The sequence below is a fragment of the Papaver somniferum genome, unplaced genomic scaffold (genome assembly GCF_003573695.1).
Source record: "Papaver somniferum cultivar HN1 unplaced genomic scaffold, ASM357369v1 unplaced-scaffold_21, whole genome shotgun sequence".
In the NCBI taxonomy this organism is placed as follows: Eukaryota; Viridiplantae; Streptophyta; class Magnoliopsida; order Ranunculales; family Papaveraceae; genus Papaver; species Papaver somniferum.
In genome coordinates, this window is record NW_020631041.1 from 517,098 (window position 1) to 544,618 (window position 27,521).

Here is a 27,521-nt window from a genome sequence, read left to right on the forward strand (position 1 = left end):
AGAGAACCGTTTTGGTTGGTGATGATTTATCCGCCGCATCCTACATCTCTTCAAATGGTTTCTAGGGTTTGTTCAAATCCTAGAAGTAGTAAGTTTCTCATCTTCCTTGTTTTGTTATTAGTTGAATCTACCTAAGTATTTGGTAAAGAGTTGATTATCCATTGCTTAGCGTTGAGTAGGGAAAGATGGCATTGTTACCCAAGTGCTATACGCATCTTGAAGTTATGTGAAACCCTAGTTTGGGAGAAGTCGTTGTAACCCATTATTTGTTATAGTGGAAGTTTGCCCGTGGTTGTTTACTCTTCGCACTGAAGAGGTTTTTCCACGTTAATATTGGTGTTGTGTGATTGGTATTATTTTTGTCGTATTGCGTATTATTGGTTGTGAAGGTTCCATATTGTGCATAGCGTCCTGGATCGGTAATTTCCCCAACAAGTGGTATCAGAGCTATGCTGGTCGGGATAACCGTGTGCAATATGGAACAACGGGTATCTCATGGATTCGAATTTTGAAGCAAGGGTAAAGCTGCCACAAATTGGGAGTGAAGAGCACGTCAAATCTCGTGAGTACTACAAGTGAGGAGAAACTATAAAATGTACAGAAGAACAGTCACAGTTGCAGGAAACTGTCACAGATGAACAGAAGCGTTACTAAATCACAACTACATTTATAGGCGTGGCTGAGGCTACCAGTGAACAGTTACAGTTTTATTTGTGACAGAAGCGTGACATAAGGCTTATAACAGAAATTGGTAACAGTTGTTAAGTGTAACAGTCTTAGTATGGCGTGGCTGAAAACAGTTTATAGGAAAGAAGATAAGCTTCTCTTGGTCGAACAAGGGAAAAGAGTGTAGCCTCCTTTGGGGGAGTAAGTGAGCCACCATGAGAGTGCTTGGTGATGATTTGAGAGTGAAACCACCATTAGAGTTTCTTTGGTGAAGAGAGCATAACCTACGTTGAGATAAAAGAAGAGTTTTCTTTTCATATCCTTGTTAGTGAAAACAAGAGAGAAAAGATGGGTAAGCGAATCCAGGTGAAGCTGATGAGATTTGATAAGCAGGGGGAGCTAGTGAGAAGATCCATACAGATAACGACGATTCTGATATGATGACAAAGCCATTATCGAATTGCAACTATATACATTTCTACAGTTAGAGGATGCGGTGGTGAGAGGTACCTTGCCATAAGTCGTGAGGGGGAGATTGTTGGGCCTGGTCACTCCTTATGGTCCAGCAAGGAGAACATTCCTTAACCACGTTAAGGAAGTCATAACACAAGAGGTGTGTCCCATATCAAATAAGGGGGAGCTAAATAAAGGAGTTTAGGTTAGATGAGAAAAGGAGATAGATTTTGTATATAAGCTCTTGCCGTGAGAACAAGAAGGGTGCGACCAAAAACAGAGGGTTCCAGTGCCTCGAAGAAAACAAGAGGAAGAGAAAAGAAGATAGCCACGATATAGAATTGATTGGTGATGTTTGTTAGCTTGAAGAAGAAGGATGTTCTAACAGAGAACCGTTTTGGTTGGTGACGATTTATTCACCGCATCCTACATCTCTTCAAAGGGTTTCTAGGGTTTGTTCAAATCTTAGAAGTAGTAAGTTTCTCATCTTCCTTGTTTTGTTATTAGTTGAATCTACTTAAGTATTTGGTAAAGAGTTGGTTATCCATCGCTTAGCGGTGAGTAGGGAAAGAGGGTATTGTTATCCAAGTGCTATACGCATCTAGAAGTTATGTGAAATCCCAGTTTGGGAGAAGTCGTTGTAACCCACTATTTGTCATAGTGGAAGTTTGCCGGTGGTTGTTTACTCTTCGCATTGAAGAGGTTTTTCCACGTTAATATTGGTGTTGTGTAATTGTTATTATTTTTGTCGTATTGCGTATTATTGGTTGTGCAGGTTCCATATTGTGCATAGCGTCCCGGATCGGTAATTCCCTCAACAAGATATCTATCCGAACACCAAGTTGCCTAATGAGAGAGACACAATGGTATTGTGGACGTTTTACTAAACAACCAGATTTTTGAAAATTAACATCCTGACCCGAAATAGAACTGAAATCTTTGATGAGAGACATAAGCTTGTCATCTTCTTGATGAGTGGCTTTCGCAAAGATGAAACAATCATCGACAAATAGCAAATGAGAAATCCGTACAAATTTAAGCCAGGCAAGACTTTGTCTCGAAAAAAGAAAAACAAAAACAAAAGACCTATCTAAATTCATTCATTTGCAAAGAAAATGTTGATTTTGATGGGCTTCATTGGTCCCCTACTCCCACGCAAAATCTTTGCCGCTGTCCCGTTGCATGCAGCACCCATTTTTTCTTTTCCATTTTTTAGTTAAACAACCCAAAAAAAAAGAAAAAAAAAAGGAAAAATAATAAAACATTCTTTATTCTTATGACGTGGGACCCACAATAAGAAAACGCATAGGAAACCGGAGAAAGAGAAAATCGGTAAAGAAAGAAAACACATAAGCTCGCCCTCTTCCCCCTTCTTCTGCAGCGCTCCTCCGATATCCGCATTATCCGGGAAAAATGGTTCACGATTTCCGCCCCTCGCCCATCTTCTTCTTATACTGGAAACTTCTTTTTCTTTCTCATTTTCCACTCTTCCCATTTTCTCCTCCTTTCTCTCTCGCTCTGAAATTCTTCTCTCCAGCTCTAGGTTTTCCTCACATCATCATCAAGCGTTTGATGGGAGTTTCAGTAGACGAAGAAGAGGATATCGAACTTGTAAGTCTTCCTTTCAGTCGAAATTAATTTGATTTTAGTTTCTCATTTTATCAGTTCTTGAGATGATTTCAGTGTTCTTGAGATGATTTTAATGATTTTTTTTGGGTGCATTTTTTGATAATTGGAATTGGAATCATATCGAACTTAAACTGATCTTAGTTTCTCTATCAATTGATGATCGAGAAATTCATCTGATTTGAGTGTTTAGTGGGAGATTTCTTTATTAGGTTGATTTTTATTAGTGTTGATGAGATTCTAGGGTTAATTTTGGATTATGATTGTGATGATGACAATGCAAGTTTCAGTAGACGAAATCGAACGCCTTAAGTCTTGTTTTCGGCAGAATTTTATCAGTTCTTGAGTTGATTTTAATGATCTTTTTAGATTTTCTTGGTGCATTTTTGATGATTGGACTTGGATTGAACTTAATCTGGCTTTACTTCTTATTAAGTGATGATTGTCGAACTTTATCAGATTGAAAGATTTCTTTACTACTTTGATTTTCCTTAGTGTTGATGAGATTCTAGGGTTAAGTTTCAATTAGGATTATGATGATTGCAATGTGAGTCTTACTTTCAGTAGAATTTTATCAGTTCTTGAGATGATTTTAATGATCTTACTGCATGTATGTATTTTTAGCTAGCCGATTTCTTTTAGTGTGGAATTGATTCTTGAATTAGTTTGTTTTTAATATCCTTTGTTCACTTTATAGATGTTGTTGGTAGTTGAGTTTCTTACAAGTTATATCAAATGCTACTATTTATAGATTTGTTGATTTTCTTACATATTATATTATTATCAAATGCTACTATGAGTGGATGGATTAGATTGTTTAATCCTAATAGGAGAAACAACTGAAACGAATTTGTTTTAGTAAACGCCTGAATCTTGAAGTGGTCGTAGTGTTTGTATACTAAATGAATTTTCATTGGGTTTAGGTTTGGTTTGTGGTTGACATCGAAAATCTGATCAATTGAGAGCATTATTACCATAATGGCATCAAGGCAGCATGATCCCGGAGCATCAACGTCATCAGGTCCACGAGGTTTGACCAATAGGCCGTCAACAATTACTGCCACAACAAATTTCTCGTTGGAAGTCTTTGATAATGAAATTGTGCCATCTTCCCTTGGTAGCATTGTCTCTATACTCCGTGTTGCAAGTGAGGTCGAACCTGAACGCCCTCGTGTTGCTTTTATTTGTAAGTGTCATCACTATACTAAACATATGAATTTTTAGAGTTAGTCCATTGTGGTTTTTTGTCTCTTTTATTATGTTGATTAAAGTCAATTTACTGAAGAACTGTGTGTTTTCGAACTTTAATTACAAGGTCGATTATACGCGTTTGAGAAAGCTCATAGATTAGATCCAACATCCATTGGTAGAGGTGTAAGACAGTTCAAGACAAGTCTCTCCCAGCGATTAGAACGAGTAAGAAATTTCTCTCTGCTCTCTTTTATGCTGTATGTGCTGTCAGTTTCAGTTTCAGTTTTGAACGGAAAAAGGAATATCTAGCAACACATAATCTATCTGACAATAGATATTTCCACAAGCGTGTACTTCATGGTTGAGGACCTCTGTTGAAATGTCTATTATTCGGTTATTTACTTTTATTGTTGGAACAATCTATCTCTCTTCACTCTTAATTTGTTCCGTTAACTGCTCTGCATATTGTCGTTAAGATTTGAAAGCTGAAAGACTGGTTCGGTACAGTTGACACCCCCTCCAAATAAGCTCCAACATATAATTGTTGCACATCTGCTCAACATTTTCTTGTTTATCTTAATGTGTAAGACTTTAAGTGAGCAAATAAAGTTATGAACAAACGCAGTCATTATTAGATATTTTTGGCTTGGATTGTTTTGCTGTTGTATATTATATGTAGTCATGTAAATATTTGACTAATTAGTTTCTAATCAATTTAGTTAAAGATAGATAGGCATATCTTTCACTATTTTATTTACGGTTTATCTGGTTGATTGAGCAGGATAGGGCATCAACTCTCGCCTACAGGGTTAAAAAGACCGATGCACGGGAAATTGAGAGTTTTTATCGGCAATACTATGAGCACTATGTTAGAGTCCTAGATAAGGGGGAGCAATCTGATAGGTAATTTGTGTGTCCTATTTCTGTTAATTGTTGCGAGTTGTCTGATGACGACAGCCTTAAAAGGAAACCTTAGGTACTTTCCCTAATTTATCTCATGGTCAAAAGGAAAACCTTCAGGCTTCAGTACATCTAACCGGTTTTACCATAAAAACCCATATATTGTTCTATTGGTTTGGCACAAAACAGCACTTAAAACTAACAAATTCTATCTAAGTAACTTTGTCAATCCACCTGCATTGCCTCGATCCAGTCTGATGATAGACCATGACTGCAGTTTTCTTTTCAGGATGGTGAAAAATCCAGTAAAGTAGTATGCCTGTTTGAGTGATTTCCCGAGAACTACTCGAGGTTTGAGTATCTGAGTGACTTAATTTAGACTTACCAAAAAGAAACTTATTTGTTGTAACAGTCAGCTATGACTCCCTTTGGAAAATGAACATAGTTAGCCTTCACTAACATCTAGCACTTGGTGACTCATCAGTATCCAACTCACTGATTTTTGCAGAATTATATACTTAGTTCGGCGAATATTATATGGATTTGCGTTGCTTTTTCTATTCCGAAGTGGATGACTTTTTAATTGACAATTTGCCGACAGAGACAAACTTGGCAAAACATACCAGACAGCTGGAGTGCTTTATGAAGTTCTGTGCGGTGTTTCGAAGACTGTTTCTCCTGAGGTTAGTCCTTTTTTGGTGTTTTTCTTTTTTGAAATTTGTTGAGACTTTCTTTTGTTATATTTCTGCATATCTTAGATATTTTCTATTCTTGACATATTTGGGATGTTCCTTTCTGAGTAGCTCACTGCTGCTGCTAGAGATGTCCACAAAAAGCAGGCAATCTATAGACCATATAACATTCTACCATTGGGTGCAGCTGGTGCATCTCAGTGTATCATGCATCTTGATGAGGTACAAGGTTCATTGGGTTCCTTCACCTGCTGGCAGTTAATATTGTTTGGTACTTTATTTTGATTGCTTGTATTCTTTTTACCCCAGGTTAAGGCATCTGTTGATGCTCTTAGGTATACTCGTGGATTGAGATGGCCATCTTCATTTGAGCAGTGTAGACAAGAAGTAGGAGAGTTGGACCTTTTGGACTGGCTAATGGCTATGTTTGGATTTCAGGTAAAAAAAATCTGCATGCATATGATCAAATTTTTATTAACGTGGATGAGATTTTTGTATTAATCATTGTGTTCGCAGAAAGAAAGCGTAAAGAACCAAAGGGAGCATCTACTATTAATTCTTGCGGATGTTCACGTAAGACTAGAGCCCAGGCCTGAACCCCTTAACAAGGTCTCTTCTTATTAGACTTGGTATTCTCTCTCATCGTAGATTTATTTTTCCACGCATACGCATTTGTCACAATTCAAAGATGGCACTTTATCCTAGCCTGATGCATGCTATAGTAATAACTTAAGTTCCATGAGCTATACCGTTTCCATAAATTGCATAACGGTTACCATCTTCTGTAGTATCTGTATTTACGTATGTCGTTGTCATACACTCTTTAGAGAATCTGTTACAGGGGTTGACTCGTGAATGGTTGTTGTTTTTGAACTTCTCAAAGTTAAGAAAGTAGAACGAAGTTCCACTCTATCTGAAATCTGTTGTAACTTCTAGAAGTTGTAGTTTATCTGTCGTTCAATTTCAAGTTTTTTCTGTATTAAACCACTTGGACTTTCGTTAGCGGAACTCTGAATGTCATGCATTATCCTTCATCAACACCAAATCGATAATTCGTTTCTTTTTTCCTTACCTTTATGTTTGTGCAGCTGGATGAGCGAGCAGTAGATGCAGTGATGAACAAGTTGTTTAAAAACTACAAAACATGGTGCAAATTCTTGGGAAAAAAGCACAGTTTGCGGTATGAATATGATTTAGTAAAATGTGTTTATTGCGAACCTTTCCCACATGAAATTTGATTTGACCTTCGGTTGTTACAGGCTTCCTGAAGGACGGCAAGAGATGCAGCAGAGGAAAATACTCTACATGGGTCTTTATCTTCTTATTTGGGGTGAAGGAGCTAATGTTCGGTTCATGCCAGAATGCCTGTGCTATATCTTTCACAACGTGAGTGCAGCATTATGTGGTTCCCTTTACAGTGCAAATTATTTTTACTTGGATACATGTATTAAATTGCAAGATTTGAATGCATCTCTAGATGGCAAATGAACTTGATGGTCTATTAGCCGGAATTATCAGCACCGTAAATGGAGAAAATGTCAGACCTTCGTATGGGGGGGAGGATGAAGCATTCCTCAGGAAGGTTATAACACCAATATATCGCGTAATTGATAAGGTAGCGTTCTATGAAATATGTCAATGTTAACCATCTGGCTGCCATTTGTATGCTGAACTAATGATGTTCGTTATCCAGGAATCCCAGAAAAGCAAAAATGGAAAAGCCCCTCATTCAGCCTGGTGTAACTACGATGATCTAAATGAGTATTTCTGGTCTGTGTAGAACTTGATGAATCAAGAGTGAAGTTAACTTGAACTTCCTCCAACTGGTTTAACAGTTGTGCTGTAACATATTTTCAGGTCATCTGATTGCTTCTCTTTGAGCTGGCCCATGCGTGATTACGGTGATTTCTTCAAATCAACTCGAGATAAGGCATGTATAATCTTCCTTTCTAGTTATAGGCAGTTTGACTTGATCAAATCTTTATTTAGCCTTTCTGGACCAGTCAGAGAGAGAATTTGCTCTTTTTTTCGGTACCTTTTTGCACCTAAGGAATGTTCTGACCACTGTGAAATTGATTGCCAGGGGAAACAAGCAACTCAACAAGAATCTGAAAGCACAGGAAAATCTTATTTTGTTGAAACAAGAACATTCTGGCACATATTCAGAAGTTTCGATCGGATGTGGACCTTGTATTTGTTGGCATTTCAGGTATTTGGTATTTGGGTGGTACTGCTTGTAAGCTGCACGATATTGTACGTCTCTTAGCATAAGAATCACTAAAACTTAAATTGGTCGTAATTCTTAATTGATCATGGTTATCTACTTACTGGTGCTGATAGATGTCTGGCAAGTATACTATTAGCTTACCTGTCTTTTAACATTCGGTTGCAGGCTATGATAATTGTTGCATGGCGTGGAAATTCACCATCAGATATATTTGAAAAGGATATCTTGTATCATGTTTCTACTATATTCATCACAGCGTCTTTCTTGCGCTTGCTTCAAAGTAAGAATGCACACAAGATTCAAACAGTTGTTTATGTTTCTAGGTTGCAGAGATATGACCATCTTCTTTTTTCCTTTCAAATTCCTATTTCCGAGTCACTAAATAGTTATTTTTCACGGACAAGTATACAACAGTAAAATAGTAAAATACCGTCAAGCATGTTAGAGTAAGCTCTTCTCATATGGCTGTAGTTAGTTTAGTGAAGGGCAAAGTAGGCGAGGAACTCTGATCAAATTAGCCAATAGAAGGTGCAACAGTTACACTCTTATTTCGTCCAGCGCATTGCTATGTTTCATCAATGGAGAATCATGCAAATCAGCCAGCATCTTGGAAAGAGATCTATACAGCACTTTTCGTTCGGGATTGTTTAAAAGGTGTTCCGAGTGTTCAAAGTAAACTGTGTAATGGTCCTATCTTAGTTCATCATCTAATTAATTAACATTTGTTTTGATGATCCAATGAAAAGCTGAAGTTTGTACACACAGTATGACCTGCTGATACATTATTGGAAATGCTATTGAATAACGGACAGAGTTGGAGGTGTTCCTTAGAATCCACAAATTTAAGCTGTAAAATGCTATTGATGTACAAAATAAATCACTCTGGTCTGCAGAGTATGTGATGGCTTTGCTAGAAATCCAAAACCTTATCTTGTTCTCTTGATGAATGACATCAAAATTTAGTTTTGGTTTGCTGTTCTTATACTAATGTTCATATTTCCTATGCTTCCGTTGTTTGCTCTTACCTTACGTTCTACTTTTATTAAAGAATCGATGTTTTAACTCATCTGTTTCATTTCTAAACCGTTGAATAGTTGTAGAAAGTAAGAACCAAATGTCTCATCACTTGGTTTACCTATGATTCTCATATTCCATTTCTAGACTCTTTCTATAATCCTGTGATTGTAATTGTGCATCACTATTGGAGTTTGCTGGATTGCTATTAATTTACTGATCCTCTCTCCCTCCCTCTCCTTTCATGTGATGCCAGCTGTTTTGGACTTCATTCTGAACTTCCCAGGCTACCGCAGGTGGAGATTCAATGATGTGTTGAGAAATCTTCTAAAAATAGTGGTTAGTCTTGGGTGGGCAGTTGCCCTTCCTATTTGCTACATGCAATCCTTCTCTGTGGCTCCTGAAAGAATTAAAGACATGCTGACATGGTTTCCTCAAGCGAAAGGCATACCAGCTGTATATATGATGGCGGTGGCTGTATACTTGCTTCCAAATATACTTGCAGCTGCATTGTTTATTTTTCCAATGCTTCGAAGGTGGATTGACAACTCAGACTCCCATATCATTAGGCTTCTTTTGTGGTGGTCACAGGTATGCTAGTTCGTCTTTTTTTTTTCTCTTGACTTGATTCTTTCATCATTTTGAGTTTGTTCATCTCATAGGTACATTGAATGTGTTACGAAAAGGTTACATTTCTTTAGTAGAAAACTGACTTGTTTAACTGGAATAAGACTTTTTAGAACGTTCAGTAACTTGCCATAGAAATTTAGAAAAGAGTGAGATGGAACTCGTGAATGTGCATAAATTGTAGCTTAGGTATCTGGTACGTATCTCGAGAATCTTGGCTGCTCATATAATTTTAGTTTTTAGTAATGATTCTGATTAGAAGAACACACAGATGATTGTGTAGAGTCAAAGCAAACTAGATATCTTTGGGCTAATGTGAAAATTGGTATTACGTTAATATATTGTCTGCTCCAATACTTTTCTTCTTTACTTTTATTGCCGTTGTTTCATTGTGTTTCTTTGCAAGGCTGTCAAATGAACGAATTACCGTGGAACACTTTTGTACAACCTAGCAGTATAAAACGTTATGGAATTTTAGAAGGCACTAGCTCGCGTACCATGTCAATATATGAAAGTGCAGCTAAACATTAAAATAAGAAAGTTGAAATAAGTAAATTTGGTGTGTCTGACCTGACTAAACATATAAGACTAAAAAGCCGCCTAAATTGTAACCATGTCCAAGATGTCTCATTCCTTTATACAACTGTGAAACATGAGAATGACTTCACGAGATAAATTTGTTAACGATGAATACTAGACTCAATTTGTTGCACATTATGTCTTAAATCTCGTTCTAGTTTTACTTGTCATTATTTTAGCATTGTTGTGGACTGAAAAATGATCTCTTGTGGAACTCATTACACTTTTTAAGTTCTTTATTCAGTACTTTCCAACCAAGAGAATATGCTAAGTATAATTTTTATTTGCTCGCTTCAGTTTTGACATATTGGGTTCTATCGTTGTATAAGTGTCTAATGTGTATATGACCATGTTCTTTTATTGTAATTTTTTTTCTTTTTTATATTATGTTGTCCTATAAGACATGGCCTAAGGTATAGGCATGTACAATGTTCACCTTTAAGTGCTCAAACTTTAAGTACAGTTGGTACTGTGCATCTTGTGCTGTTTTGATACATTAGCTGTTATTCTTGATCCTTTGTTGACTTACATACAGCCAAGAATTTATGTGGGAAGAGGAATGCATGAAAGTCAGATTCAACTTATCAAGTGAGTCTTAAGAAGCACTCTTGTAGTCACATATTTTCGATCTGGCATGTGTTGGATTTACATCATGTTATTTTGGTTCAATGTATTACATTACTTCATATTTACCTGCTGTTTCTTTGAAGGTATACCATTTTCTGGTTGCTACTTCTATCTTCAAAGTTAGCCTTCAGTTACTACATCCAGGTGAGTTTCGCTAAACATTTTTAATTTCTTTAAAGTCGTTAGAACAATTTAATGGTCACTAAAAAGTTAACTTTAATTAGGTTTCTTATTTCATTCATCTATTCCTTTCAGATTAAAAAATTGGTGAAGCCAACAAAAGATATTTTAAATATTCGCCATGTTCAATATGCTTGGCATGAAATTTTTCCTAATGGTATAGTATTTAGTTTCCCACAAATTCATGAATACACCTTCGAGTTTTTATTAATGCCTTTCTTATACTGTGATAAACCTTTCTGGTCAATGCAGCTATCCCCAATTATGGTGCGATTGTCGCTCTTTGGGCTCCAGTTGTTTTGGTAGTTTAACTTTCTTACTCAAGATTTAAATTTTCAATAGTTCATTTTGATTCAGTTTGTGCTGAATGAATACTCCTTTTTTGTTAGATAGATGTTCTCATAAGCGTGTTCTATGTAGGTTTATTTTATGGATACTCAGATTTGGTATGCCATATTCTCAACTTTGTATGGTGGGTTTGTTGGAGCTTTTGATCGTCTCGGTGAGGTAATAGGTTCCGACATAAATAAATAATTCAATTGTTGTTTGAAATAAATTAAAAGGAAGGTCGATTCACACATTGTTGGAGTACTAGAATACTAAGGAACGGATACCATAATACGGGAGACATATATCCTCGTCATTTTACACGGTTTGCTAGTTTCTAAAGGAAATTAGTGCGTCGTCGTACTTTAGTCGGAAAGATCTTATCCTAATAGCTCGATATATGAATTTTAGTTCTGATTATACTTTTTACTAACCTGCTTTTTATTTGCCTTGTCATAGATAAGAACTCTCGGCATGCTAAGATCACGTTTCCAATCTTTACCTGGAGCTTTCAATGCAAATTTGGTACCCTCAGACATGAGTCGAAAAAGGGGTTTCTCTTTGTCAAAGAAATTTGCTGAGGTTGTATTTCTTGTTTTCAAAACTAATTATTCAGCATACAATATGGTGAACAATGTGCATATCTTTGTTTATGTGGTCAACCTACTTGTTTAGGTTTCAGCAAGCAGGAGAACTGAAGCAGCAAAATTTGCTCAGTTGTGGAATGAAGTCATTGGTAGTTTCAGGGAAGAGGACCTCATAAATGATAGGAAAGAACCCTAACCATGTCAAAGACTCAAAAGTTTCTATGTCTACATATTCAATTCTTTTGTTTTAGTATCAACTTAGACTGATCTGGGTTTTGCTTTCGGTCCAGGGAGATGGATATGTTGCTAGTTCCTTATTCATCTTACCCCTGCTTAAAAGTAATACAGTGGCCTCCCTTCTTGCTTGCTGGCAAGGTTGTTTCTCTCGCCTATTATTTTTATTTGAAGTTGTCCAGCTGCATGTATTTACTGCTGGTAATTAATATTGTTGCAGATTGCGAGAGCATTGCGTTTTGCAGCTCAATTCCAATCCAGAGACTCTGATCTCTGGAAGCGTATATGTGCTGATGAATATATGAAATGTGCTGTGATTGAAGGATACGAGCTTCTTAAACACATCCTGGCTCTCCTGGTTGTTGGGGCAAATGAGAAAAGGTAACTATTGTTTCCCTTACCCTTTTGAGACTTGCGGGTGTCTTCTTTATGAATTGTACCATAATTAATTAATCATTTAATTGTATAAAAACGGAATCAATGAGATCTACATTGTTCACTTCGTACTGTTGCCGGCTGGTTTGAGGTAATTCACTGCGGTCAGATGTTTCTGATTAGCTTATTCTATGTGTAACCCTTCTTATTACGGTCCTCTTATTCCTGGATGAGGCCTGGTTGGAGATGCTTTATGGGTCAATATATAAAGAGGAAGTTTCCTTGTCATTTTGATGTTAATCATTCCTCTAGGAACATCTCCATGTGATTCCGTCAAGCTGGAGTGGCGGAAGTGTATGCATTATTTTAATGGTCGTTAAGGAAAAGTAGCATGTTATCTCTCCAATGGATGTAGTTCTTTGATATAGGGGTATGCTCCCGAGTGTGAAGACCATCAAAACATGTGCATAAGGCTCATATGAAAAATAAATTTCTTTCATTTTTCTGTTATTTTCAGTTTCATCCTGAAATTGTACTCTTTAGACATCCAGGTTTATTATTGACATTATTTGTTAATCTCGTAGCAAGACTACAGATGGATGTAACTTGTGTTTAATTTTAGATATCTTAGTGTATTTTTGCGGAAGTAGGAGCGACGGAACAGAGACTTAGAAACCAAGAGTAGTAAAACAACTTCAGTTTCCATATACTTCGAGGACTAGTGATATAAAAATTTCTCTCAAGAGTATAGCAGTCAGTTATTTGATTGTGTGTGTTTGTTTCAGTGCTCAGTATTAAAATCTCTCACACCATTTTTTATTAAACAGGATCATAGGGACTATCATAAATGACATTGAAAGTAACATAGAGAAGGATACATTGCTTGCAAATTTCAGAATGGATCACTTACCCGCTCTCTGCGAGAAATTTGCTAAGCTTGTGGAGATCTTGGTGAGTCATCTTCAGAACATATATTTTGGTGTATCTTTCCTAGTTTTTTTTCCACTTCTGTGAATTCATACACATGCTGTTTTTTTTTCTTTTGTTTTTTCCAGAGAGAGGGTGATCAATCAAAACGAGATGTTGTGGTATTATTACTACAGGACATGTTAGAAGTAGTTACCCGTGATATGATGGTTACTGAGATTCTGTAGGTGAATTGTGTTTCTTTCCTTCGATTGGTTAATAATTAGAGATAGTAAGTTTTACCAGGCTAACTCTAGGTTGCTTTCTCCGAATTATTTTACAGTGAATTGGCTGAACTTGGTTACACTAATAGAGATCAGCTTTTCGCTGTTATTGACCCGATTCCCGTTATTGTGTTCCCTTTAGTAACAACGGCACAATGGCGAGAGCAGGTGCAGATGATCTATCTCACTCTCTCTTTTCTACCATCAGTGTCATCATAATAAAATTACATCGCTCTGATCACTTTGTTTCAGATAAAGCGTCTCGAACTCCTTTTGACAGTAAAAGAATCTGCAATTACTGTTCCAACTAACCTTGAAGCGCGTAGAAGGATTGCGTTCTTTACAAATTCTTTGTTTATGGAGATGCCACGAGCTCCCCGAGTTCGTAAAATGCTCTCATTCAGGTTTGAATTGTATTGCTATTGACACAATTAGCTTCAATCATATTTCTGTAGTCACTTTCCCTAGGTTTGAATTGTATTTCAATTGACACAATTAGCTTCAGTCATGTTTCTTTAGTCACTTTTCCTTTTCACATCAGAAGATGTGGTATAGCACATCACATTATAGGCTTCAGAGAAGGGGTATATCAACTGTTGGTTTTCTTACAATCATTATTTCATTGGTGCAGATAAGAAATTTATAGAATTTCTACATATTTTTTGTTGTTCCTTAGTAGATAGTTAGCAAACTAGTTCTTCGCTAACTTAGTTATGTTTGTAAGCTTATAGCTGAACGGATAGGATGTATTCTTTGCAAGTACCATTTTGAGGGGTTGCCGAGTTCTCTAATAATATTCTCATGTTTATTCCTATTTTGAATTTATGGTGTCAGTGTTATGACTCCTTATTATAGCGAGGAGACAGTGTACTCTAAAAGTGACCTTGAGTTGGAGAATGAAGATGGTGTATCCATTATCTTTTACTTGCAAAAAATCTTCCCAGGTATGAAGTGTTATCAGATAACAAGAAAGAATTGACAGTGTGACTTACCGTAACTACTTTTCACAATTTTAGTGTTTGTGATTGGTATCACTAATGTTATCTTGGCTGATTCTTCAGATGAATGGAACAACTTCATGGAAAGGCTCAAATGTAAAAAATCTAGCGAAGTGTGGGAAAATGAAGAGAACATCTTGCATCTTCGACACTGGGCATCTCTGAGAGGACAAACACTGTTCAGAACTGGTAGCTAAAAGCACTTGATTTTTCTTCTTCTTTTGAATCCTTATAATACCTACCTTCTGAATCTTTTTTGGTGTTTCAGTTAGAGGCATGATGTACTACCGGCGGGCTTTAAAGCTTCAAGCGTTCCTTGACATGGCTGATGAAAGTGGTAAGCGAACAACCACATATTCTACACATTTATATGTTTGACAAAGATTAAAGTGCCTAATAAGTTGATGTATTTGAACTTTAGAAATTTTGGAAGGCTACAAGGCAGTCTCCATTCCATCAGAGGAAGAGAAAATGAGCCAGAGGTCCCTCTTTGCTCAACTAGAGGCTATTGCTGACATGAAGTTTACGTATGTTGCTACTTGTCAGAATTATGGGAGTCAGAAGCGAAATGGAGATCGCCGTGCAACAGACATTCTGAATCTGATGGTTAAGTATGTTCCGCCATCAATAAGTCAATAGACTTCCTCTCTCTTTGTTGTTGCCAACTCTTGTTGATACTTGAAAGGGCTCTCTTTTTCTTCAGAAGCTAATATTTGGTGCTTTCTCATACAGTAACCCATCTCTCCGCGTAGCATATATTGATGAAGTTGAAGTAAGCGAAGGTGGCGTTCTACAGAAGGTCTATTATTCCGTGTTAATCAAAGCTGTTGATAACCGTGACCAGGTAATTATCCTTCAGTGTCATATTCTCTTCCACTGGCTTGGGAGACTGAACAAAGAAACAACTGTATCCATGATGTCTAACATCATCATTTCACCTTTTTTAAGCTGCAAATTTCTTAAAGTGATTCCCATTTACTTGTACAATGAATCAAGTTCAGATGCCTAGTCAGCAAAGGTGAACTCCACTTTAGAGTCTTCAACCAGTGATGAAGAGGTCGTTTTATCCAATGGTGAATAAGTTGTAGGTTTTGGTATCATATATCATGCCCTTTTTTAATATTTTATGGGAATACAAGTTATAGTGTTTGGTACACCATATATTGTGCATGATATCTCAATACATTCATGGTCTCACGTGAATAAGTATCACGCTAGTTACATATAATTACAGAGGAGATCTTCACTCATTGTGTGAGACTAATAAGTGGTTTTAAATTTTTTCTGAATTTCCAATCTCTAGGATAGAAATGATTGGTCCGGCTTTTTGTTCATGACCCAATTTTGATGGTGAAGGTTCTAGGTTTCTTTTGTTTTTGAATTTACTGATATATATAGTTATGTAGTACCTTCTCAAATTGTTTTGTCATTATCTAGTTTGTGCATAACATTTTTGGTAGAGATGACATTACTAAACATGGCTTTTCATATCTCTTGTTCTAAAAGATTACTCCCAGTGCAGCTCTTATCAGTTTCTTATGGTTTTTATTTTCTTCAAAAAGGAAATTTACCGGATTAGATTGCCGGGGCCAGCAAAGATAGGGGAAGGAAAGCCTGAAAACCAGAATCATGCTATTATTTTTACCAGAGGAGAAGCTCTTCAAACCATTGATATGAACCAGGTAAGTCCTGTTGCAAGTAACTTAATTTAGCTGTGCTTTAATGTATTTTGCGCAGCTAGTTTATGTAGTAGATCTGTATTGTAGGACAATTATTTGGAAGAGGCTTTTAAAATGCGCAATCTCTTGGAGGAATTCAATGAGGACCATGGAGTGCGTCCACCTACAATTCTAGGTGTTCGTGAGCACATCTTCACTGGCAGGTTGATTGAGTTTATTAGTTCTTAATAATATGCCATGAAGTTTCTTAAGTCCTTTACTTTGAGTTATCTATAATCGTCTTTATTTGACATGGAATGCAGTGTTTCTTCATTGGCGTGGTTTATGTCCAACCAGGAAACAAGTTTCGTCACTATTGGTCAAAGAGTTCTAGCAAGACCATTAAAGTAAGTTTCATTTATAATTATACTTATGGTGCACTATTAGTCTCTCCTGCCACTTTCCATTAAAGTACATTCTTTTTCTTCTTTATTTTTCGACTGAAGGGAATTTTTACTAGATTGATTGCCATCAACCTGAGTTGTGCACTTAAGGAAATCTTTTTCTTCTCTCTCATTGTGCCAAGTATATGTATGCTAATGATGGATTTTGATTTAGCCGTTATCATATTTGTGCTTCCTATTTTAGTGTAACATCCCATGTGATTACAGGCTGGTTGTTTGAACTTTTGTCCTGTCGACATAAAAGCAGGTTCCGCAGGTATTTGCACAAATTACTAATACTTGTGTGTACTTGCACAGTTGAACTTGGTCGTATAGACTTTACAGCATAGTACTGTAGGATAATATCACTGCTGTACCTTGAAACAATGGCGATCTAAAAATACAAATTAAGGCTGAAATTCTAAAGCATATAATAAAAGAGAGAGTGCACGCAGTATAAACATGATGTCTTTCTGAATTTCTGTGCCTGAGACCTTTATCCTGTTCTGATATGAACACATACACGCAATATGGGTAATATCTATTCCACAGTTCTCTCTTCTGGTACTGGTATTTTACTCAGTCGTTTTGTTCCTTTGGTCATGCTCAATCTGTAAATGATCTCTTGGTGTGGCTAGCTGATTGGGTGACGAGTAATATTCATCTATTGCTTTGTTAGGACATTTGTAGATCTTTTTCGTTTCTTTCTTTGTGTTCCCTGTTTTGAATATCCTTATTCTGTGGTTATGACAGGGTTAGGTTCCATTATGGGCATCCCGACGTTTTTGATAGAATTTTTCATATTACTCGAGGAGGCATCAGCAAGGCTTCTCGGGGTATCAATTTGAGTGAAGACATCTTTGCCGGTAATACATTCTGTCCTTTTCATCAGCAAGGCCTCTCTGAAATACTTCTTCTGTTCCAGATGCACTCAACTATTTTTTTTAAAGGTGGCTGTACTTGCCTTTAACTCTGTCCCATTTTCCTTATCAGGATTCAACTCAACTTTAAGACGTGGAAATGTTACCCATCATGAGTACATTCAGGTTGGGAAAGGACGAGATGTTGGGTTTAATCAAATTTCACTCTTCGAAGCGAAAGTTGCATGTGGTAATGGAGAGCAGATTCTTAGCAGGGATATCTATCGGTTGGGGCACAGATTTGATGTGTTCCGTATGATGTCCTGTTATTACACAACAGTTGGGTTTTACGTCAGCTCAATGGTAAAAGTATTTTCAGTCTGATTACAGTTAACACAATTCAGTAGTACTTTAAAGCTAAGTTAAACTGATTCTGGAATGGATGAATGACCAAGATAGTCTTTACAACTGCATCTTTTGTTGCCTTGAGCATAAGAGGAAACTATATAAGCACACAACATAGGAGCGAGGTGTTTTTATGCTTCTTTAAAAAAACTTCACCTTTTAATTGAAATTAGTCAGATAGATCTGGGAGTTTTCCACTATAATTTTCTGGTGTAAACATGGAGGCAGAACAAACGAATTTTGTTTCTTAAACCCAAAGTTGTTCTTTGATTGTGTCAAAGCTTCACCAACCATGACATGAAATTCTAGAAGTTCCCTAATAAACATAAGTTTTTTGTCATGAATGTAAAATGAGCTCATAACACATAATTCTCTACTCGAGCCTAATTTTTACTTTTACACCATAGTGGTGTACAATATAGGAGCATACTGGATAAGTCGCACTAACCAGATCTGACTGTAGTAAATTTGTATCTGTGGACTTCTTGGTAAATGCCCAATTAAGTTTTAAGCTTTGGCAACTAATATCTTTTGTGGTAAATTGGTAATTCATGGTTCAGATGTAAGTAGCAAAAAAGAAGGAAAAAGATACACAGAAGAAAAGATCAAAATATAAAGACCACTCTCTTTACTTGCAGATTTCTTCCGTCTCTTATGCAAGTATGTTTATCTATTGTGTAGATGGTGGTGATTGTAGTTTATGCTTTCTTGTATGGGAAACTATACTTGTCATTGAGTGGACTAGAGCAGTCGATAATGAACTTTTCTCAAGTCAGGCATGATTATCCTCTAGAGGCTGCCATGGCATCACAGTCCCTTGTTCAGATAGGCCTGCTTATGGCGTTACCCATGGTGATGGAGATTGGACTTGAGAGGGGTTTTAGAACTGCCATGAGTGACTTTATCATCATGCAGCTTCAGCTTGCTGCTGTGTTCTTCACATTTTCCCTTGGGACAAAGACCCATTATTTTGGACGTACTGTACTGCATGGTGGTGCGAAGTACAGGGCCACTGGAAGAGGTTTTGTCGTTCGGCATGAGAAATTTGCTGAGAATTATAGGATGTATTCGAGGAGTCATTTCGTGAAAGGTTTGGAGTTGGTCTTGCTGCTGGTTGCATATGGGATATATGGTTCCGCCACTTCCGAGTCCCATGGCCACAGTTACATGTTTTACACGGTCTCGATCTGGTTCTTGGTCGTATCTTGGTTGTTCGGACCGTTTCTTTTCAACCCTTCCGGTTTTGAGTGGCAAAAGATTGTTGAGGACTGGGATGATTGGTCCAAGTGGATAAAGACTCCAGGAGGTCTTGGTGTTCCAGCAAGCAAGAGCTGGGAATCGTGGTGGGATGAGGAACAAGATCACCTCCATTTCACTGGGTTCTCAGGCAGGTTCTGGGAGGTCGTTCTTTCCCTTCGTTTCTTTCTATTCCAGTATGGGATTGTGTATCATTTACATGTCTGCAACGGAAATAAAAGCATAACTGTGAGTATTATTTCTGACAACTCCTCTCTTGCGTATTTATTTGCAATGATGAGGACCATGAGATTCTGCTTTTAAGTAGTAACTACCATGTTTATATTCCTTTTTCAGGTATTTGGTCTCTCTTGGCTGGTTATCGTTGCTGTGATGATCATCTTGAAGGTGATGTCTGAAGTCTGTATTCTAAAATTGTTCTCAACAACATATTAATTTCTTCTGTGAGTGCTGATTGTGTATGTACTTTTCTGCTTTCCCGGGCTACGCAAATCAGATGGTGTCAGTGGGTAGGAGAAGGTTCAGCGCAGATTTTCAGCTGATGTTCAGACTGCTAAAGGCGTTGATGTTCGTTGGATTGCTAGTGACGGCTTGCATCCTCTTTATGTTTCTGAGTCTTACAGTTGGTGACATCTTCGCGTGCCTTCTTGCTTTCACGCCAACAGGATGGGCCCTATTGCAGGTAATGGCTTCCCCTCCCTCTCCCCCCATCCCTAGTTACAGAATGCTATTAATAAAGACATGTAGCTTGGCCTCTTACCATATTCAAATCTTGATGCCAGCAAAGCATTATATTTCTGGCATAAAAATAAAATGAATTCGTTCTTCTTAAATAGAAATGGAATTATTAGCTTTGCACAGTTGCATACTCTCTGAACGCTATTAATAAACACATGTAGCTTTGCACACTGATACTGATGGGAAAAGCAAGAAAGTCATACTGTGATTTAATAGATACACTTCGTTGGTGCTTATTTTGGAGAGAGGTTATTCACTTCTTACTGGAAAACTAAAGAAAGTAAAAAGAAAAGGCTAAGATACTAAGATACAGAGAAGGGAAGAAAAAAAAAAGAACTGCATCAATTTTTTGTTTCTCTTACAAACCTAGCTGCAGTTTTTACCGTTCAACTATATGACAATGCTGAAATTAATTTTGTTAGCTATACGTCTTGCTGATGTTAATTTAATTTTGTTATCTTCACATAGCATTGGACAGTTAAGATCATATATATTTGCTCTATTCTGTTAGTCTTTGCCTGTTGAACCAAATAATTGTTTGTGTTCTTGGTGAGAGTGGCATCAGATATCACAAGCATGTAAGCCAGTGGTGAAGGCACTAGATTTGTGGAGTGCCACAAGGTCTCTAGCCAGGGGATACGAATACGGGATGGGACTCGTTATCTTTGCGCCTATGGCTGTTCTGGCTTGGTTCCCATTTGTGTCTGAATTCCAGACACGGCTGCTCTTCAACCATGCTTTCAGTAGAGGCCTTCAGATTTCACGGATTCTGGCTGGTGGAAAGAAGCATAACTGGTAAGTAAACGAATTGTGACTTCAAGTTACGGATATCAATACTGGCAACATTTTTATCATTTTATTACGTCCTCCATAATGTAAACATAGTTGCCACTTCTTACTAATCCTAAACTTTTCAAATCCCAAATGTACAGTTTAAAACAACTCACGTCTTAGGTTCTGTAAATTTACCTTTTGTTGCTTGAATGAATGCAGACAAGGCTACTACTCGTCCCAAGGAGTCTCATCTCATGTATGTCCAGTGAGGGATGAAGCTGTCTAGCTGGGAATGTGAAACAGATGAGCTCTACAGGTCTGTCATGTAATGATTGTACAAGAAGATGTTGGAGGTTGCACACAAGTTAGAATTCTCCATTGTGTTAATTTTGTTGTGGCTGTTGTTGGTTTACTATCAAGGATGATTCTTATTGATGATGACGTCAGTTTTTGGGATAATGACATCATTTTAAAAATAAGGATTCTTAAACTATTAATAATGATGATGATGACGTCAATATTTTTGGACCTCTATTTTGGATAATTTTGTTGTGTATGCATGCTGTAAGTTCGGATGCACAGCCAATGTTTGGAAGACGGATTTGGACACAGATTATCGGTGCATAAATTCAGATTGAATTGGTTCATAAATGATACCAGGCTTGAATCCAAGCAAAGGCATCTCTTTATTTTTGGAAAGACCATTACATCTGAATCACAGTTACTTTTGCATAGTGAATTCAAAATAACGATAGAATGAGCAGCACTATATGGCAATGGATCCAGCAAACTAATTTATCCGAGTAAATTAAAGCATCATCAAGTTTCTTGATTTTGCCAGACTACTACATATGAAGAATGACTGGGGATTTACCTTTCTTAGGATACTCATTTTTCTTTCTAGTGTCGGGTCTTTTTTCTTTCCTTTTTTTTGCAATACATTTATCATAAACAAAGTAGCTTCAATAAAGTGACCAACTAAGCCTTGCCCTTGGCTGTGCTCTGCTCGAGTCTTAGTTAGCTCAAAGTATATGAATAGGACATGGGGTATCCACCTAGATACATTAAATAAATTCCTGTGAGTTGCTTTTGCCACAATCGACAGATACGTACATTCATTTCTGCCGACTGTGAGAACCATCATTGTTAGGAACTTAAAAGGAATAAGAATTACCAAAGGCGGTTCGATAATTAACTAAACATTTCCTGCTAAGTGCTCTTTGATTTATACGTCTTGCAGCATTAGACTATTAATCCAAGCTGTCTTTATATGCATACTCTCAGGATATGAGAAGAGCCACTCAAACATACCAGCTCATATATCCCGTCGTGATAACTTATCAGAAGTTTCTTATTGATACTGTTAACTTAATCCTTAATATAATTTTCTTTCTTTCTTTTTTTCTTTATTTTAATGGATCTTTTGTGGTTACCAAACATGCCCTTGTCAAAAGACTGCGGCTCTGTGAGGTTCAATGTTCTTAAAACTCATCCCAGCTGGTTCATCTGGTGGTGGGAAGAATTTGCTTGTAGTGGTTTTCCATCAGTGAAGTTTTAATGCTTTAAGATTAAGAACTGTCATGGTTACCAGTCATCTAGTAATGCTTGAAAGCACATAGCAAACTTGATTAAATCAAATCCAAATCAAACGTATTAGTAGATTACTCTTGAGAAAAAAGAGCAGCAATGTCCAGAGGAAAACTACAATACACACTACAAAAGAGGACATCCTGACTACTATCTTCAAAACAAGTCCCTAAATATAAACAAAATCAACCAACTTAAAGTTAAGAAAAGCAAATAGCAGACGAGACGTCTAACTAGACACTTAAGTTTATCTTGCTGCAACAATAAACTTTTCTTCTCTCCCTCGGTCCCGTTCTTTTAATACTTGTCTTCAATATTCTCATAGATATGACATAATACCAGATCATACGGCTTCATGCCGCTGCATCCAGCTTCTTCTTGTTGTTCATCAGATAATTCAAATTCTCTCATAAGCCAGTTTGTTTTCCTATCCTTACTTTTCTTTTGACCGGTGAAGAAAACAAGGCTACTCTTATGTCCAATCACCCTACCATCCACTCCCTTGACAGGTTTCTTTGATATCGACTTATTCCAGAGTCCAGAACCATCTTTTACAACCCGGTTAGCTCCATCTCCATGTCCAAATTTCTTCTCTCTTAGAGAAAAGAAATATGCATCCTTGATTCCTTCTGAAAATCCATACATATGTAACAGACGTTCGGGATGACAGTCGTAGATATTGGCATCAGGCATAAACTCAACGTGAAATCCTTCTGGATTTCCAATATTTTTCTTCAAGTATTGTAACACCAAGTCTTCGTCCGAAGGTTTAAACTGGAAACCTGGCGGAACGCTTTCTGGACGCCGAATTACAACTATGTCTTGCATGTTGCTGCTGCTTGCCATCTATCTCTACTTTGTTCTGCTAGGACACAAGAAGCAAGATATCTTTGCTGCTCTTTGTTGTTTTGAATAGAATATTAGGGGTGGAGATATGACCCTGCTTATATAGGATTGACAATTATAATCCTGACAGGAAATAGGAAAAAAAAAGGTCAGCCTTGACCCTTCTATTGCGAACTTCCCTTTTTTAAGAAAAAAAAAATGGTCAACGTCGACTCCCACACCCCCGGTAAAGTTACAGCCGGTATAATCCTTGTTATGAAAGGAAACTGGGAGGCCTTTTGAAACCTGATTTTTGTTCGGCTAGTTTCATTCAATTTTACTTCTTTCTGAACGACAAAGAAAAGAAGAGTAAAAAACAAGAGATGTACAAATTTAATCCTCGATCCTCCGTAAGCTTAACACAAGAATTTATTTTTTAAACAAAACAAGAAACATTGGATACCTTCAAAATCTTTGACCATGTTAAAGACCCACGATATAAGACATAAACACCCCAAATGGGCCGCATACTAACAACAAGGATCATCTATGTTTTTTTACTTTCTTTTTCTCTTAAGTCCAATTTTCAACATTGACTTTTGCTTATGGCGAGGAGAAGTAGCCTTATTACTACCGAAAATGATTGGTGTACCGTGGAGGAAATCCGACAGCTGCACCATGTGAGAGAGAAAAAAAAAGATGTCCATCTTTGGCCTCACCCCCTGCAAATCCCCCAAGGCTGCCCTAACAATCCTTGGATTTGTTTGTGCTGCAGATCGTGGTACACATCTACGGTATGTGTATCATCACTCTATTACTATAGGTATCCAAACAATTTAAGATGTTTGGATGCGTTTTGGGAAATTACTTTTTTAGTTTAGGAGCACCAAATTTTATAATTTCCAGTAAAAAAATAAATAACGTCAAGTTTTTGTAGAGAGTCCATACGGGGTCTACGCCACTTAATTGGGGCCTATGTCACTTAATTGGGGCCTATAGCTACATGACAATAGGATCATTAAGAAATAATTCATAGAAACCCCTTAACCAATTTTTTTCTTAATAACTAATTTATCCCTGATTAATTAGTGTTAATTCAGGTGATTAGTGATAAAATATAGTGTTAGATGTGAAATTAACTCGTGTTAATTAATCATCTGAACATGAAAAAATTTGAAATTTAGAAATTTTTTGAAGAACACCAACTCAGAATCGGTATATGTTGTCAAAAACATATACTGATTGTAACCTCAAAAATATACATGAAACTAGCTTCTACGCAGAATCGGTTTATATGGACATGAAAATCAACCGATTATCCATAATCGGTTTATATTGGCATGAACGTAAACCGATTGTGGGTAAATTTTCTCTTTTTTATCTGTGAATTATGTGTTGTTAACCATCAAATAAAGAACGCGCGACTGGGGGATATGGAAACTAATTGGGGGATATAACTACATGAAAAAATAGGCATCCTAATAGCAAATCTGGGTCACCCCTTATGTAGTTACTTTTTTAATTCCTAATCTAGCCCTCACCAATCACGTTTAGTGGTTAATAATAATTAGTAAAATCTTAAGTATTTGGGGGATAAATTAATGTGTATTTTTATTTGAATTTGTGTGAGGGAGGTGAGAGTAGGAGGGAAAAATATTTTTGGGTGGAAATTTTTTTGTGAAAATGGAAGATGATTCTGAGGAGAGAATTGCAGCTGTTGAATCTTTAGCTCAACTACAACAACAATCATATCTTCAATCTTCGGTTAATGATAACAACTCACAATTGGAGTTATATGATGAACCAACACCCTTGGATCATTATTTTCGTGAGCATGAAGTGTTTTACGAAGAACCAACCCAAGAAAGTAAGCATGTTCAACATACAAGCAACCCCAACACACATGTAACGCTTCAAAGAGGTCGAAAATTTGATTTTTTTTTTTTTTGAACCGCCATTTTTTTCTCTGAAAAAGCTTGGTGCCGGCATACACGTAGTATGAATACCACGACGGAACACCCATACCCGGCATGGTATTCATACTATTTGCATGCCGGCACCAAATATCCCCCATTTTGAATCAACTGCCGGCGTGGTCTTCAACCAAAAAATACATGCCGGCACGCAGTAAATTTTTTACCTACCATCGAATATTCCCTGGAATATTCAAATCGGCATGGTTCTCTCCTAACTTTCCATGCCGGTACCACAAGAAAAACATCCAGGAGTTAAAGATTTTTGAACTTAAGTACCGGCGTGGTATAAAAGTTATCGAGAATGCCGGCACAAAATCCCGACATGGTTTGAAAATTAAGTACCATGCCGGAAACGTCTACTGGCTTGGGACCTTACTTATTCAAGAATGCCGGTACCACTAAAAAAACATCCAAAAATTAGTCACTTTGGTAGTAGTGTTCCGGCTTGGTGTTAAATTTATCGACCATGCCGGCGCCATGTTCCGGCTTCAATCCTTGTGGATCTTGCATGCCGGTATTATCTTTTCCGACATTAATATTCATGAAAATATAATGCCGGTAGTTTTTAAAATTAGGTCTTCTTTTTCAAGTTTATTTACGAAATTCCGGAACATTATTCTTGAAGGCCGGCACTTGCTTCCGGCTTTGGGTATTTTGGCGGAAGTGTCGTCGAGCATGCCGGAACTAGTATAGTAATTTAAATTTTTTTGTGAACTAATTCAGTTTTCTTTTCATTCATTCCTTAGATTGTTCCCTACATTGATCCAACAAATTCCAAATCGCTTGGTCCAGATACGTCCGGATACTATAAAATACCTATGGTATGTTACCAAACAATACTTTTCACCTAGTCTTTAAAACTTTATGTGGGGATTGCTTGTAATGAACCTTATAGTCTTCCATTGTTGTCCTCATGTAGGGAATAAAATCTCCAGAGGAAGCAATTGCTTGGGCAAAAGAGACGGCACTTAAACACATGTGTGTGTTGGTAAGGAATAACCAACGTTCAGATTACCGTTTTGAGTTGGTTTGCGAGAGAAGTGGGAAATACAATAAGAAGGATAGCTTTAAGAAAAAGGGCTATGTATATCCAAAGAAGACTAATAGGGTATACAAGACTGTACGAGGAAGGATGATTTCCCCTTTAAGCTTGTATTCTATTTAAGAGACAAAGAAACCAATAAAAAGGAATGGGATTGTACGGTGTGGTTTGGCCGTCATAACCACCGGGATCCTAAAGATTTTGTTGGTCACTCCCTAGTTGTGAAGCTAAAACCTCATGAATTCGATGATGTAAAGAGAATGACCAAAGAATGTATCAAACCACGAGTGATTCTCAGAGACTTCAAGGAAAAGGATCAGACGAACGTTTCTTCTCTAAGTACAATCTATAGCGCGCAAGCAACCATTAGAAGGGTGGAATGGGAAGGGAGGACCGTTATGCAAGAATTTGAGAAGATAGCTTGGGATCACAACTACACGCGTATCATTAAAAGAGGACCGGACAACAAGCCACTTCAAATATTCATTGCACATCCTTTGCTTTCACAATTGGCTCATACATGTTGTGATGTTCTTATGATGGATTTCACCTACAAGACAAACAAATACAACATGTCGTTGTCAACATCGTGGGGCAAACATCGGACAAAGTATCATTAACATTGGCTTGGTGTTTAATGGAAAACGAGAGGGATTACAATTATCATTGGGCATTACGAAAATTGAAATTATTGTTCCTGGAAAATCGATTTCCGAGGGTCATCATAACCGATCAAGATGAGGCACTAATGAATGCTATATCCTATGTATTTCCGGATGCACAAAATTTCCTATGTACGTATCATATACGTCAAAATGTCACAAATCATTGTCATGCTTTTTTTGAATCCTCTAAGGCAGATATTAAGAAGAGAATGGTTGCTCAACTATAGGAAGATGTTCGCAATAAGACACTATCACCCGAAGAAGAAGAAGATGAAAGAGGAAAGATTAAAGAGCGAGTGGACAAAGAACACGATGAAAATCATAAAAAGTGGTTGGAATTTATAAAGGATTGGGAGAAAGTTTATTGGTCTCTTACTGAGGATATATATGAAAATAGATTGAACATGTTCACTGCAAAATATAATGAAGTGTATCCAAGTGCCGTCTCATATTGTCGGGATAAATTGTTGGATAAGTTCAAGGAAAAATTTGTGCGTGCATGGACAAATCGGTATAGACACCACGGGAATGAAACAACTAGTATAGCGGAGTCTGCTCATTGGAGATTTAAAGATCTCATCCAGTCCGGCCAAGGAAACGTGGTTACGGTCACCGAGGCATTTGAACAATACTTTAAGGCTGATATCGATAGGATCAAGAAGGCTTTTGAGAAAAGCTCAATGGAAAGGATGACATCACATTTTCGATATGGTAAATTGCTCCAAGGAATAAAATTCAACGTCTAACAATGGGCGATAAAACATATGATTAAACAAATGGAAATTGAAATAAATTACG

The 27,521-nt window shown here is 37.2% G+C and overlaps 2 protein-coding genes across 3 annotated transcripts; one reads left to right on the forward strand and one right to left on the reverse strand.

Moving 5' to 3' along the window:
• The first annotated feature begins 2,478 nt into the window (after positions 1–2,478).
• On the forward strand, positions 2,479–21,162 carry LOC113340298 (callose synthase 5-like). Of its 2 annotated transcripts, XM_026585504.1 has the most exons (44): positions 2,479–2,730; positions 3,669–3,931; positions 4,061–4,161; positions 4,718–4,839; positions 5,438–5,519; positions 5,640–5,750; positions 5,838–5,966; positions 6,045–6,137; positions 6,617–6,708; positions 6,788–6,914; positions 7,006–7,143; positions 7,222–7,298; positions 7,386–7,458; positions 7,612–7,737; positions 7,921–8,035; positions 9,026–9,360; positions 10,511–10,563; positions 10,686–10,746; positions 10,858–10,939; positions 11,035–11,084; positions 11,203–11,289; positions 11,569–11,691; positions 11,785–11,879; positions 11,987–12,071; positions 12,151–12,311; positions 13,133–13,256; positions 13,361–13,455; positions 13,555–13,663; positions 13,748–13,899; positions 14,330–14,439; positions 14,557–14,682; positions 14,762–14,830; positions 14,915–15,104; positions 15,226–15,337; positions 16,056–16,175; positions 16,260–16,375; positions 16,475–16,558; positions 17,348–17,460; positions 17,588–17,817; positions 18,541–19,344; positions 19,453–19,503; positions 19,613–19,798; positions 20,420–20,649; positions 20,848–21,162. In XM_026585504.1, coding segments are annotated over exons 2-44 (5,748 nt in total). In that variant the 5' UTR covers positions 2,479–2,730; positions 3,669–3,723; the 3' UTR covers positions 20,849–21,162. The 2 variants fall into 2 exon arrangements, with proteins under 2 accessions (XP_026441289.1, XP_026441290.1); XM_026585505.1 differs by lacking the exons at positions 2,479–2,730; positions 3,669–3,931; positions 4,061–4,161; ... (2 more) ...; positions 5,640–5,750; positions 5,838–5,966 and having other exon boundaries at positions 6,115–6,157.
• A 1,350-nt stretch (positions 21,163–22,512) lies between these two features.
• LOC113340110 (NAC domain-containing protein 72-like) lies at positions 22,513–23,061 on the reverse strand. Its single transcript, XM_026585324.1, has one exon. The coding sequence runs from the start codon at positions 23,059–23,061 to the stop codon at positions 22,513–22,515; it is 549 nt and encodes a 182-aa protein (XP_026441109.1).
• Positions 23,062–27,521: the final 4,460 nt, after the last annotated feature.

Excerpts from the sequence above, each read along its gene's own strand:
- LOC113340298 (XM_026585504.1), top strand. The coding sequence starts at position 3,724 with ATGGCATCAAGGCAGCATGATCCCGGAGCATCAACGTCATCAGGTCCA. Across the intron at positions 14,831-14,914 it reads TGACATGGCTGATGAAAGTG|AAATTTTGGAAGGCTACAAG; the intron begins GTAAGCGAACAA and ends TTTGAACTTTAG. Across the intron at positions 17,818-18,540 it reads GGTTTTACGTCAGCTCAATG|ATGGTGGTGATTGTAGTTTA; the intron begins GTAAAAGTATTT and ends TCTATTGTGTAG.
- LOC113340110 (XM_026585324.1), bottom strand. The coding sequence starts at position 23,061 with ATGGCAAGCAGCAGCAACATGCAAGACATAGTTGTAATTCGGCGTCCA.